The 12,865-nt window shown below is 34.1% G+C and overlaps 1 protein-coding gene across 1 annotated transcript in view; it reads left to right on the forward strand.

The window, feature by feature from the left end:
• Positions 1-12,865, forward strand: part of PTPRQ (protein tyrosine phosphatase receptor type Q) — a 199,769-nt gene that overhangs the window by 160,097 nt on the left and 26,807 nt on the right. The window contains exons 36-38 of the mRNA XM_078074126.1: positions 8,575-8,601; positions 9,241-9,322; positions 12,494-12,584. Coding sequence (XP_077930252.1) covers positions 8,575-8,601; positions 9,241-9,322; positions 12,494-12,584 — 200 coding nt within the window. The remainder of the gene's footprint in view (positions 1-8,574; positions 8,602-9,240; positions 9,323-12,493; positions 12,585-12,865) is intronic.

A 12,865-nucleotide genomic window follows, 5' to 3' on the forward strand; every position in this document is an offset into this window, starting at 1 on the left:
TCTTATTACATGATACAAAGCTGAGTTCTCCATCTGACAGATGGAGTCTGGGTCCACACTTCACACAAGCTCATTTCAACTACTGCAGGTGGTAATCTGTAAGGACCAAGATGATGAAATTTCCTGTTCTCTGCCTCTGGGGCATACACAGAGTGACACAGTTCATAGTATCTGTACTTCTGCCCTAATCAATGGGTAGCTAACTGTGCATGTTTTCAGGCACTCCTCTGATGTTCGGAAATGTCATTTATATGCTAGCACAAAAATTGCTTTGTGCCTTCTGAAGGTAGCATAACAAAATGTCAGCATTACCGGGGACCCCAGCAACAGATTGAATGCCTCAGAGATAATCAGTTTCTTCATGCAAAGAATATGAATGGAGGCAAAGAACGAAAATGCATTTGATTTCAAAATCCCAAATCTATGACAGAGGAGTCAGTCTCCATGAGCCACAGGGGTGGATGGGGCCAAGGCTCCCGACATTCTCATTGATCATGAATAGTAGTAGTCAGCATGATTAAAACAGTGGAAGCCAGGACTATTTCTACTCTAATCATATTTAGCATTTTGGAATCATCGGTAAACTTGTTTTGCTTCCTGTGAACTAATTGCCAAGTTTCCACTGACAGAATTAAAATAGTTTTATAAAAATACATTTTCCTCAAAGGACCTGCTTGATCAGATTCTGTTGTCAAACTAAAGACTCTGTTGAGCTAAAGATTTAAGTGATCACATCACACATAAAATATCCATTTCCAACCAGCACTCAAAGCTGACCTCTCAGCATTCCAGACTCACAACGGGTCTGGTGGAGCAGCTCTGCCAAGTATCTTTCTTTGTCATCGTTAAACAGAATTCTTTTACTTTTTTCTTTCTTTTTTTTTTTTTTGCTTTATGCCATTAGTGCCTCAGAAAAATCCTTCCATTTTTACCTCATGTTTCTCCTCGAGCACCACATTTTCTCTCTTCGAATTAGTCAGTAGTGTCCCTGTTTAGTCAGAGGTCTTACTTCGATAGAGCTCAGCTTAATGGTTTGGATTCATGAGAACCTTTATAGAACACCTGTACATAAATCCTATTTGTTAAGGTAGATGTAGTCTTCCTCCAAATTTAGTTTTCCAAGGTTACCTTCTAACCCCTAACTGAGGTAATTAAGTGTTTACTAGATGAGATAGTGAATAGTTAATAGTTCGGGCTCGAAGCACTTCTTTTTAGATGATAGCACGTCATCTGTGTCCTCTTCATTCCATCCTCACCGAGAGCCTGTGCCCCATCTCTTCACACAGCTATCAGCAGTTTCTTCATCTTCTCTTCCTACTCCTTCTGCCCTCTTGCCCAAGGTAGCTAAGCCTGTGCCCCTCGCTGTAATTTAGGATATGTGGTTGACAAAATAAAACATCTGTCAGGAATTTGTTTTCAAATGTGCTAATGTGGAGAGGCTTAGTAATAATGAAAATTCAACTCTTGCCACCTCGGGAATCTTCTCTTACCTCTTTGACATCAGCAAGAATGTTGCTTTTCCTTATTAATCTAAATGTCCATTTTACTTCGTTTGGGTAAAAGAAGTATCAGTCGGACCCTACCAAGTGCCAAGCACTGTTCGGGGCACTGGAAATTCTGTGATTAAAATGGAAGGGGCATTGCCTCCAAAGAGCTGCCCTTCAAATAGCTAAGCTCCTTTTAAACTTACTTGTCTTTACAGGAAATATACTGAGAAAGTACTTAGGACAGCACTTACGAATTGATTGTTTTTCTAGTTAAATAAGAAAAATATTACATTACTTACCTATTGAGGTGGTATGTTTACCTTATAAGGTGAAGTTTTAGAGTCAGCTCTACAGTACCAGCTATCAGGATAATATTTTTTAACTTTGTTTTACAGTTTTATTGAGAAATAACTGACATACATCACTGTGTAAGTTTAAGGTATATAGCATGATGGTTTGATTTACATATATTGTGAAGTAATTACCACAGTAGGTTCAGCTAACAAACATTTTTTTCATATAAATACAAAAAAAAATGAAGAAAAGAAAAAATGAAAAAAAAAATGTTCTCCTTATGATGAGAACTCTTAGGATCTATTTTCTTAACAACTTTCAAATATACCATACAGCAGTGTTAACCATAGTCATTATGTTGTACATTACATCCCTAGTACTTATTTACCTTAATACTGGAAGTTTATACCTTTTATCCACCTTCCTCCAATACCCCCTCCCTCTGCCCTCCACCTCTGCTAACCACAAAGCTGATTTCTTTCTCTATGAATTTGTGTTTGCTTGTTTGTGTTTTAGATTCCACATATAAGTGAGATCATACAGTATTTGTCCTTTTCTGTCTGACTTATTTCACTTAGCATAATGCCTTCAAGCCCATCCATGTTGTTGCAAATGGTAGGATTTCCTCTTTTTGTGGCCAAATAATATTCCTTTGTGTGTGTGTGTGTATATATATATATATATATATATATATATATATATGCCACAACCTCTTTATCCATTCACCCACTGATGGACACTTAGGTTACTTCCATGTCATAGCTGTTGTAAATAATGTTGCCATAAACATGGGGGTGCAGATGTCTTTTTGAGTTACTGTTTTCATTTCCTGTGAATATATTCCTAGAAGTAGACTTGCTGGATCATATGGTAGTTCTATTTTCAACTTTTTAAGGATTGGGTAGGATAACTTTTTAATTTATATTAGGGACACAGAAAAATTATTGGTGATTTGGTAAAAGAATGAAGAAATATCTGGAAATGGAGCACCTGGGTGGCTCAGTCGGTTAAGTGTCTGCCTTCGGCTCAGGTCATGACCTCAGGGTCCTGGGATGGAGCCCCACGTCAGGCTCCCTGCTCAGTGGGGAGCCTGCTTCTCCCTCTGCCTGCTGTTCCCCCTGCTTGTGTCCTCTCACTCTCTCTGTCAAATAAATAAATAAATAAAATCTTAAAAGGAAAGAAAGAAAGATCTGAAAGAATACTATTTTAAAGCCTAGAACAAATAAAACAATAGGAAAGAACAAAACTGAAGACACCTTTGAAAGCATTACAGTAAATGCTGAGGGTAAGTAATAGGATATCATTATAGAAGTAGATGTAAATGTTGGAACAATTAATGGCTTGATTGAAATATAGAAATTAAAAATTCACACTCAGCATTTTATAAAACTTGAAAGGATTAATTAATATGTTTTACCAGAAAGATAGATTCTTAACAAATTTTTATTTGAATATGAAGTACGTGTCAGTGTGCCAAATACATATTTTAAATCAATGCAATAAAATTTGAGGTTCCTTTCTTTTTAACCTAACTTAAGTAGAAAACACAAAATTTCTAGTTTGTCCTGTGCCACTGGTAATGCTGATTTAAGCTGCTCATCTATAGGCTATCATCCATGGCTCTCTATTTGGACTATATTTTAATTCCCTATAGATTTCAACTAATTGACCTTGAGGGAAAGCTGAGTCTCTGTGACAATATGGTCTTCAATCACCACTGCCAACATAAATAAATGGTTCCTCTCTGGATCTATCAAGAGTAATCTGAGTGGAATTTAAGTTTTTGATAGACTTTTAAAAAATGAGCCCAGACATGAAATAATACCCTTTTCAACAAAAAGGGAATAGGATTTAAGACAGCTAAGATTCATGTAATAAAAAGCGTTTAGCTCTTTCTGTTAGAAAGTGGTCAGTTTTCTTATTGAAATCTGGACAGTTCCCAAATTGATTTATATAATAATGAACTGAATTTGATTTGACAGGATCATTCACTATTGTAAGTGAATACAATACCAGTCTAAAATGCTCTTCATGTAACAAATTGTTTTTAAAAATGTTAATAAAAAGTTTTCTATATGAGTTTCTTTGAGTGTCTTCACAGATGACTTAATTTGAAAATAGCACTCCTGAAATAACGTTGTTGACTTTCATGCACATTAATTTCTGTAAGGTTTTTTTAATACTTATCTAACCAAACAGTTTTTTTTAAAGAATTTAATTTCTTCATCAATAAAAGTCAATGCTTTTTTTTTTTTTTTTTTTTTTTTTGTATTATGCCCCACCTTCTTTTCTAATTCCCTGGATAAATTGTCCAAATTAATTTTTTTCCTATTTAAAAACAAAACTTTAAAACCTATAATAAAATTTAGAATGCAGCCAATTCCTTTTTTAAAAAAATTATTTATTTATTTGAGAGAAAGAGAGAGAGTGGGAAGAGGTGGGGCGGAGGGAGAGAGAGAGAGACTATCTCATGCAGACACCCCACTGAGCACAGAGCCTGACCTTGATCTCACAACCCTGAGATCATGACCTGAGCCAAAATCAAGAGTCAGATGCTTAACCTACTGAACCACCCAAGCACCCCAGATGCAGCCAATTCTTTTTTTTTTTTTGTAAAGATTTTATTTATTTATTTGACAGAGAGAGACACAGTGAGAGAGGGAACACAAGCAGGGGGAGTGGGAGAGGGAGAAACAGGCTTCCCGCAGAGCAGGGAGCCCAATGCGGGGCTCGATCCCAGGACCCTGGGATCATGACCTGAGCCAAAGGCAGACGCTTAACAACGCCCCTGGATGCAGCCAATTCTTAAAGGAAGAATATACCCATACATTATGAGGCTAAGTATCAAAACTACTACAGACAACAAAAAAATCTTTTATTTGAAATAGTTAGGTAATATTTGCCAAAATGTCTTCTCAATTTAAGCTACCCAGATAGGTATTTCAATTTCAGTTCACACATACTGGTGACATTGGCATAGACTGGAAAATTACATAAAAATTAGACTTTAGAAGTCTTGTTTCTCACATTATGTAAATATACATGTAAAGCATAGGTTACATAAAGTGACTGGGTTTAGATAAAGAGAGTGATACAAATGAAAATAAAGCCAAAACAGATCTTACTCTTTTTTTGAAGTTTATCTTTTTTTTACTTGGATAGGCAAGATGATTTTATTGTTCATATATCTAATTTCCTAGCACCTGTTAACTTTCTAATGTTAGGGGATCTAATATGGCTTTTAAACTCATATAGTGTTTTGGGTTTTTTTAAAGATTTTATTTATTTATTTGACAGAGAGAGAAAGAGAACACAAGCAGGGGGTTTGGGAGAGGGAGAAGCAGGCTCCCTACTGAGCAGGTAGCCCAATATGGGACTCGATCCCAGGACCCTGGGATCATGACCTGAGCTGAAGGCAGACGTTTAACTGACTGAGCCACCCAGGCACCCTAGACTCATATAGTGTTTATTGATACATCTATTGATCATACTTATCTAAAGCTCCTGAAAATTCTCAATTGCTTACTATTTTAGTGGGAAATTCATTCAGTTCAGATACTCTCATAATAAGCACAGTGCTTACATTTAGCTTTCTGTGTATCTTAGTCTGAATGCATCCAAAATTGTATATTTAATAATGATTTATTCATTGTCTACTATGAATAAGGTTATGAGGGTCTTGTAGTAAGGCAGTGTTAATCCTGCCCCTGCCTTCAAGTACACAAGAACCTCAATGCATGTATCCTTAATACAGGTGCTTATATAGCCATAATATAAGGTGGAAAGTGGTTTGTGCATAGAAATTTCATTTCTATGAAATTATTTTCTCTATAATAGAACAAAGAAGGTCCATGGAAGAGTTAACATTTGAATCAGCTATTGAGGAATCAGTAGGACCTGGTTGTGGAAAAACACCTAGAATGGTACAAACCGAGAGGGAGGGATGCCAGAGAATTGCTGGAATACAAACGGGGTATGTGAAAGGTAGTTGTAAGGAATAACATTAAAAATGCCAGTGTGATGAGAATGCCTTCATGTGATAATGTGAAAACTGAATTATTATAATCTTTATGGTATTAAGGATTTATTTAGGATCTTAAATTGAGAACTAGAAAGCCAAACTCAGATTTGAAGTCTGGATATTTATGACCACTCTTTATGCTGGAGACCCTGATTAAGAAAAATAAAATAGGAAATCTTGCTGCTTAATTTAGCACATTTTAATCTACCCAGTTTTGAGTAAAATTAAGATAGGATATTCTTTTGGGAAAAAAAATCTTCCTTTATATCAGTGTGAATTGTAGGACAGATGGGTAAGAGGAGCTTGAGTTTTACAAAATAAAGTAGAAATAGCAATTATAATACTAATGATATTAACTAATACTTATGTATTGCTTCCAAAGCCAAGGACGTTTCTAAGCTTGTACATATATGAGCTTGATTTACATATACTTACCCTATTTTCCAGATTAGGAACTGAGGCACAGAAAGATTAAGTAACTTGCTCAAGGTAATGTAGCTGGTAATTGTTGGAGCAGGTATTTGAAGCCATCATATTTTATAGTACAGAAAGAATTCACAAATATCCATCTGGATCCAATAGCTACCCAGTTACAGTTTAAAATTAGTATCTTTAGAGAGATCTTTCAAATGCAAAATAAAATACAGTAAAAAAAAAAGCAACTTTCTATAGTGTTTGAAAAACAACTTTCTGTAGTGTTTAGAAACTATAAAGAAATTGACAAAAGAAAAATATTTTATTCATTTTTATTATTTTTTAAATATTTTTATTTTTATTAGTTATAATTTCTAAATGAGAATAGACAACATTAATGAGAAAAAGAGCAAGGATGTGAATAATAACATGGTGCTTTAGCTATTTCTTGTGGATTTATATCTTAATATGATTATTCATGTTTAATGTCTTTTGAGGATTTGATGAATGTATTCTGATTCTTCAAATTCCTTATGGATTGCTGCCCAGAAGTTAGCTCTACTTTAGATTCTAGATAGCCTAGTAAAAATATTCTGCCAATACCACCTCAAATAATCCTGGATTCTCTGGGAAAAGAGAGACTCTCCTACTGTAGGATGGCAGTCTGACTGTTCTTAAATAGGTGGACCATAAGCCTGTCATTAAATCAGATACAGTGTGTCTGAATTTCACCAATCACAAATTGAATAATATTCCCTGTTGTTATGAAAGTGATATCCATGCAAGTCAAGAATTTCCATTTCTGTGTGGTAGCAGGGAAATTGATCTTGCCAATTCAAATATCTCATTCATATTTCTATCTTAAGCTCAGTTAATTAGGATTTGCCCAACCTAACCCCCTCGCCTTTCCTGTTTCTGAGGAACATGATGGCATAAGAGCACTGGGCATCAGTCATTAAGTGTATTTGGGTGGTATGGGTCTAGGCCATGATTATATTTTTTCTTGCTGGTCTTTGCTGAAGGGTAATTATTTCCAACAGGGATTGACTGTTGCCTCAGTCCCCACTTTATCTATTGCTATGTCAGAAGTATTTCCAGGGCCTCTAATTCAGACATCCTCTATCTTCCTGTCCCAAACTCCAAATCAAGGATTCTTCTGATTCAATAGCCCCTTCAACCATCTCCATATCCATTTAGTTAAAAATTTCCCTATTGCCTTCTCAGAATCATTCTATGTTATTGTAGGAAGCTTACAAGTTCATCTACCAAGACTTTGCTCAAACATTGCTGTTTTATCATTGTGACTCCATGTTTGATAATGGGATGTTGTATGATGTTATACCCTGAGAAGCTGGGAGATACCTCCTTCTCCTCGGGGACACCTATCGCATTAACCAGAATTCTATCATTCTTCTTGGTAGTATTTGCTCCTGCACCCCCTATTTTTCACCAATTTCTATATTGTAATAAAATGAACTTTTTGACTCCTGTTTTTTTCATTGAACACACTCCTTTGTAACCATTTTCATAGTATTCATTATGACACATTTTTCAATCTAATTATTTTCTTTCATTTGTCCTTTACTTCAAAAACCACATCCTCTTATAAACATCATTCACTTCAGGAATGCAGTAAAATCATCCTTGATAATACTTAAAATTTAAAACTTTGAAAAATTTTTATTTTATTGATTTTATTTCATTATACTTTGTGCCTTTTGTGGTTTTGCAGTGCTAATTGATTGTGCATGACAAATGTGTTATTAAAGATGTTCCCATCTTTGAATTTGTGTGTTGCATAGTCTATTTGGCTGTTAAAAATTATTTCAATTTTTTTCAGAGTATGAATAACTTGACCAATGAACTGTCACAGGAGATATGTCTAAAGGAACTGAAAGAATTGTGATTTTTTATGGTTATATACTCATCAAAACTCACTCATGAAATAAAACTTAGGCAATATGATGTCATTTTTCAAAGATCCACTCCCCCTGGTTAAGCATTCTCTATGGACAAAGAAAATATTTTTTTAAATCCACATTAACTCTCTTAGACTCTAAATACTATGCAATATATTAAAAAGTGACCTGTTTTTAACATAGTACCCCAAAGGCCTAACAATATTAAAAGAGTATCTTAGCTTGAGAGGGAAGCTAAGTTATTATTTGACCATATTGAGTCCAAATAATATAATTTAGAAAGATGAAATAGAATTTAAAATAATGATTGCATATCAGGTAAAGTCATAGCACATCATACATTACTGACTTATTATATTTATCTGATTTTAATCTAGAACTCTTTCAGAAAGAGCTATCCCCTCAGCTTATCATGCATTTAACACAATCTCTGTTGCAGGTTACTTAGTTATAGAAAATCCATCAAGTAAGTTTGTTAAATATCTTTTCTTCTTTTTGAATGTCAATGCTAGATTCACTGATTCAATGAATCTTAATGTGTGGTTCCTTTTTTGTATGTTTGCTAGAAAAACCTCCAAGCTGGATATAAATCATAAAAGCATGACTAATTGCATGGTAACTGGAGAAATGCTTTCTCTCTCTCTGGGGTGAAGCCTGCATGTCTGTATTTTAGCTTGGGAAGTAATACGGGGATATTTAAACTCCTTAGGGTTTAAAAACCATGTCATTATGAGAATGAGGTCACTGCAATATTTTATATCTTCTAAAACCTTGTAATGTATAAAATGTTTTCTGTATGACAAAGAGGTATTATGTGCTTTAGGATTCAATGATAACTTTATGCCCTTATATTTACTTGAAAAACTTTTTTCCTTACAATGTGATATCATTCATATAAAGTCACTTAAAAATGGAAAGGATTTTGTGCCAGGACTACAAAGAAAGCACACTTACAGGGGAAAAGTTAATTTTGTAAATATGGCAAAATGACTTTAAAGGGCTGTGTGGTTACGGGTTTTGAAGTATCTGTTGTTCTTTGACTTATTCACTGTACGACCAGTGTCAGTCTAACGTGATTCCATTTTCTACCTCTCTTTGCTTGGAGGCCGGTAAGCAAGAAGTCCTTCCTGCAACATGTTGAAGAGCTTTGCACAAACAACAACCTAAAGTTTCAAGAAGAATTTTCGGTATGTTACTAGCAGTTGTCACAACATTGCCAGACCTCCAGTCGTTTCATGTGTCACATTTCATGTCCATTTTAAGCATGCAAGGCCATGAAGGACTCTGGCCTTGATAATCAATACCCAATTACCAGGTTGATTGTTTGGATAGTAATGTTACACGGGGTGGCCTCTGGTGCAACCTGAACAGAATTATTCACCTACTGTGTGAGGAAAGGGTGCTCTTCTTCAGACCTCCCCAGCAATGGCAGCCTGGCCTCATTTCTGCTCTGTTCTTTCATCCAGATGTGCATGGGAGTCTGGAAAGTCTGGAAGGTTGTATTCATTGGTTTTTGCTGGTGTGTGAGATTTAGGCTTTACCATATATGTGGTTTTATATTTAAATAATTATTTCAGATTTAGAGACCAAATAATTCCATTTTATATTTGCCTGCTTAGTTTATGTTAGTGGTATAGATGAACCTGAGAACAGAACGTGATGTTTCCAGAAACTACAAAAATATTATTTCTAGAACTATCTAAAAGTAAAAATACCCGTGTTTTATGAGGCCTATTTTTAAGTTACTATGAAATAAATACACTATCACCTTATGGAGAATATGTTAAGTTAAGAGCATTCCACTTTAACACTAGTTAAAAGTTAAGATTAATTATATTGTTTTCAACATTTTGTGTATCTATAAAATTCAAATTATATTAATGCATAAGGTATATATATCAGATCTCTAAACATTTTTAAAACTTGTGTGCATCTTTCCAAACTTATGTGATTATTTTGTATTATATAAGTAATATGGATTTCTAAATGTCACCAAAAACTTTATTTCTTTTTTTTTTTCATGAAATTTTTAGTGTGTGAACCTATGAAACAAAGAATTAAGCAATTGGCTTGAATAATTCAGGATTATAATATTTCAGCCTCTCAGGAAATAATAACAAAATGTGAGAAGATTAATGGTATTTCCTACAGCTCTTTGGTTATGCTTCTTAAGTAATATTGGCCTGGACTTAACAAAATAGATGGTACCATAAAACTTTTCTTAGCATTTACACAGCGAGAACTCGCAATTGTTCAGAAGCAAAAGTGTAATTTCACTAGAAGAGGAGCGAATATAATTACATTATGCATGACTGAGTAGATGAAAAGTTTTATTAGCAACAACATTTTCACGTATATTACATTAAGAAAATTTCTAGTTCAACTTCTTTGGAGATCATGGTTTTAAGAACTTTTTAGATACAAATATATAGGTTGTATGTATGTATTATATAAACATATCTATATATGTAAGGAACTTCTTTAAATTATTTTTTATCCTAATGCGTATTAAGATTTTTAAAGCAAAATTATATTTAAATTAATAAATGCATATTTGATAAACTTTAAAACTCAGATCATAACCACTTATACCTTAAATATTTATAAGCTCCTACTATATGGTAGGCATTGTATTTGGCATATTAATATATATCAATTCAATGCTTAATAGCTAAGTGACTTTGGATGAATCACATAAACTCTCTGTTCCTCCATATCCTCATTTGTAAAATAATAGTATTTACCAATAATAGTATTTATCTCACTGAGTTGTGAATACTAAAACAATTGAATGTGTGTAACACTAAGAATAGTGGCTGACACAAGTATTAGCTATATGTTACGACTATGACTTCTACCATAAAGAAGCTCATACTATGATAAGAACTGCAGACATGCACAGAAAATACATAAATACACTGTATCATGACAGAGATATGCAGAAAGAAGTGAGGATTGACTTTATTTGGATAGCAGTCAGAAAAGACTGCACAAAAAGGTGCTGTTTGAGATGAACTTTTAGACAAGCAGAAGACCAATGGGTAAATAAAGGGGGAAAAGTATCCCAGAGAGAGAGAAGGAATGCAAAAGCATAAGGATGCAAAACAGTCTCACTCACATATGATCCCACTGAAAAGAACAAACAGTAGGAGAAAGAACTGAATAGGATGGTGGAGGCCCTGTGTTCCCTGGTAAGAAAAAGGTTGCAAGTGTGACATTACTATCCAAACAGTCAACCTGGTAATTGGATATTGATTATCAAGGCCACAGTCATTTAAATCTATAATTGGAAACTTCTATGTGAAATAATTACAGAAAAAAAGTACCACCTTTCAGGAGATTTCCATTTCACCTCTGTTTTCTCCTCTATTCCTTTATCTATATGAATATGCTGACATATACTCCCAACACCTTGACACAGGGAAACGGTTCTAAGATTCCCTACTTGGTTAAACAAATTTTTTTCTAAGCCTTTTGTGCCGGTACATCAGATTTCAGATGCTTACACTGCACATATCCACATGCAAAAGACTGTCTGAATTTTCTTTTTGAGGAAAAATAAGGGGGAAAGGAAGACTTATCTAATAAAACAAGTAGTTTATAATGATGTTGAAAAATTGTAAAAACAAAAATTTTAACACTTTTTAAGGAATTTGGCAAGTTGAGATTTATTTCTAAAATGAAAAACTATAAACTTTGTAAATATAAATCACCAGCTCGACAAAATAATGAACACATTTTCTTGCACCAACTTTCTTAATGATGAATGGATCATATCATGATTTTTTACCAAAATGTCAATAATGGATCTCCTTGACCCTTCATCTGTGTCTGATAATTCTTAATCACACCTTTGCATTCCAGTATCGATTTAACAATGCCTACTGAGAACAGGAATTGACCTTTGGCATCTTCTTAAACTGACCAATGTTGTACCAATTAATAGGCATGAAATCACACTGCCTGAGGAGAAAAAACAAAAAATAAATCACTGAACTCCCTTCCCCTACTAAGTAGACATTAAAATATTAAATAATACTCAGTGTGTTCCTGATGAAACCATTAGTAAAGTATGGAAAAGGGTTATTAGTAACATGGTTGCCACATCTTAGAGCTTCTAAAAGTACAAAGAAGTTATCCCAGAGAAAGCAAGAGACCAACTGACCAATTTTTTCAGGATATTTTCAGTAAACGTTTACATAAGTTCATTGCTGTTAATTTGACCTTGTTTCTGCAGTTATGAGAGGTGTTTTCAATTTAAAAATAAAAGGGTTTAGAATAAAGAATAGTTTTTTCCTAAGTAGAATTTCTTGTTTACCTCTGAAATAAATCTAAACTGCAATGACTTCATTCCACAGGAACTACCAAAATTTCTTCAGGATCTTTCTTCAACTGATGCTGATCTGCCTTGGAACAGAGCAAAAAACCGCTTTCCAAACATAAAACCATGTATGTGCCCTTACTGCCCCTGGTTTCTACCTGCAAAATGTTTTAAAATGAGCACCAAATGCATCTTAGCCTTTTTATTTCTTAAACCTATTAATATTAATTGAATTACAATAATGCATTTTATTAGCAGTTATTTTCAAATTGTATCTCTTTTGCTTTGTTAATATGTATTAAAGTTAATGTACATGATTTTCAGCTTGTTCATACAAGGTTCACTTATGCAGGTGCAAGAAACTGTAGACCTAATAGTTTCTTAGCTTTGTAATTTAACCCAGGTAACG

This window comes from Halichoerus grypus, chromosome 6 (assembly GCF_964656455.1).
Source record: "Halichoerus grypus chromosome 6, mHalGry1.hap1.1, whole genome shotgun sequence".
Classification (NCBI taxonomy): Eukaryota; Metazoa; Chordata; class Mammalia; order Carnivora; family Phocidae; genus Halichoerus; species Halichoerus grypus.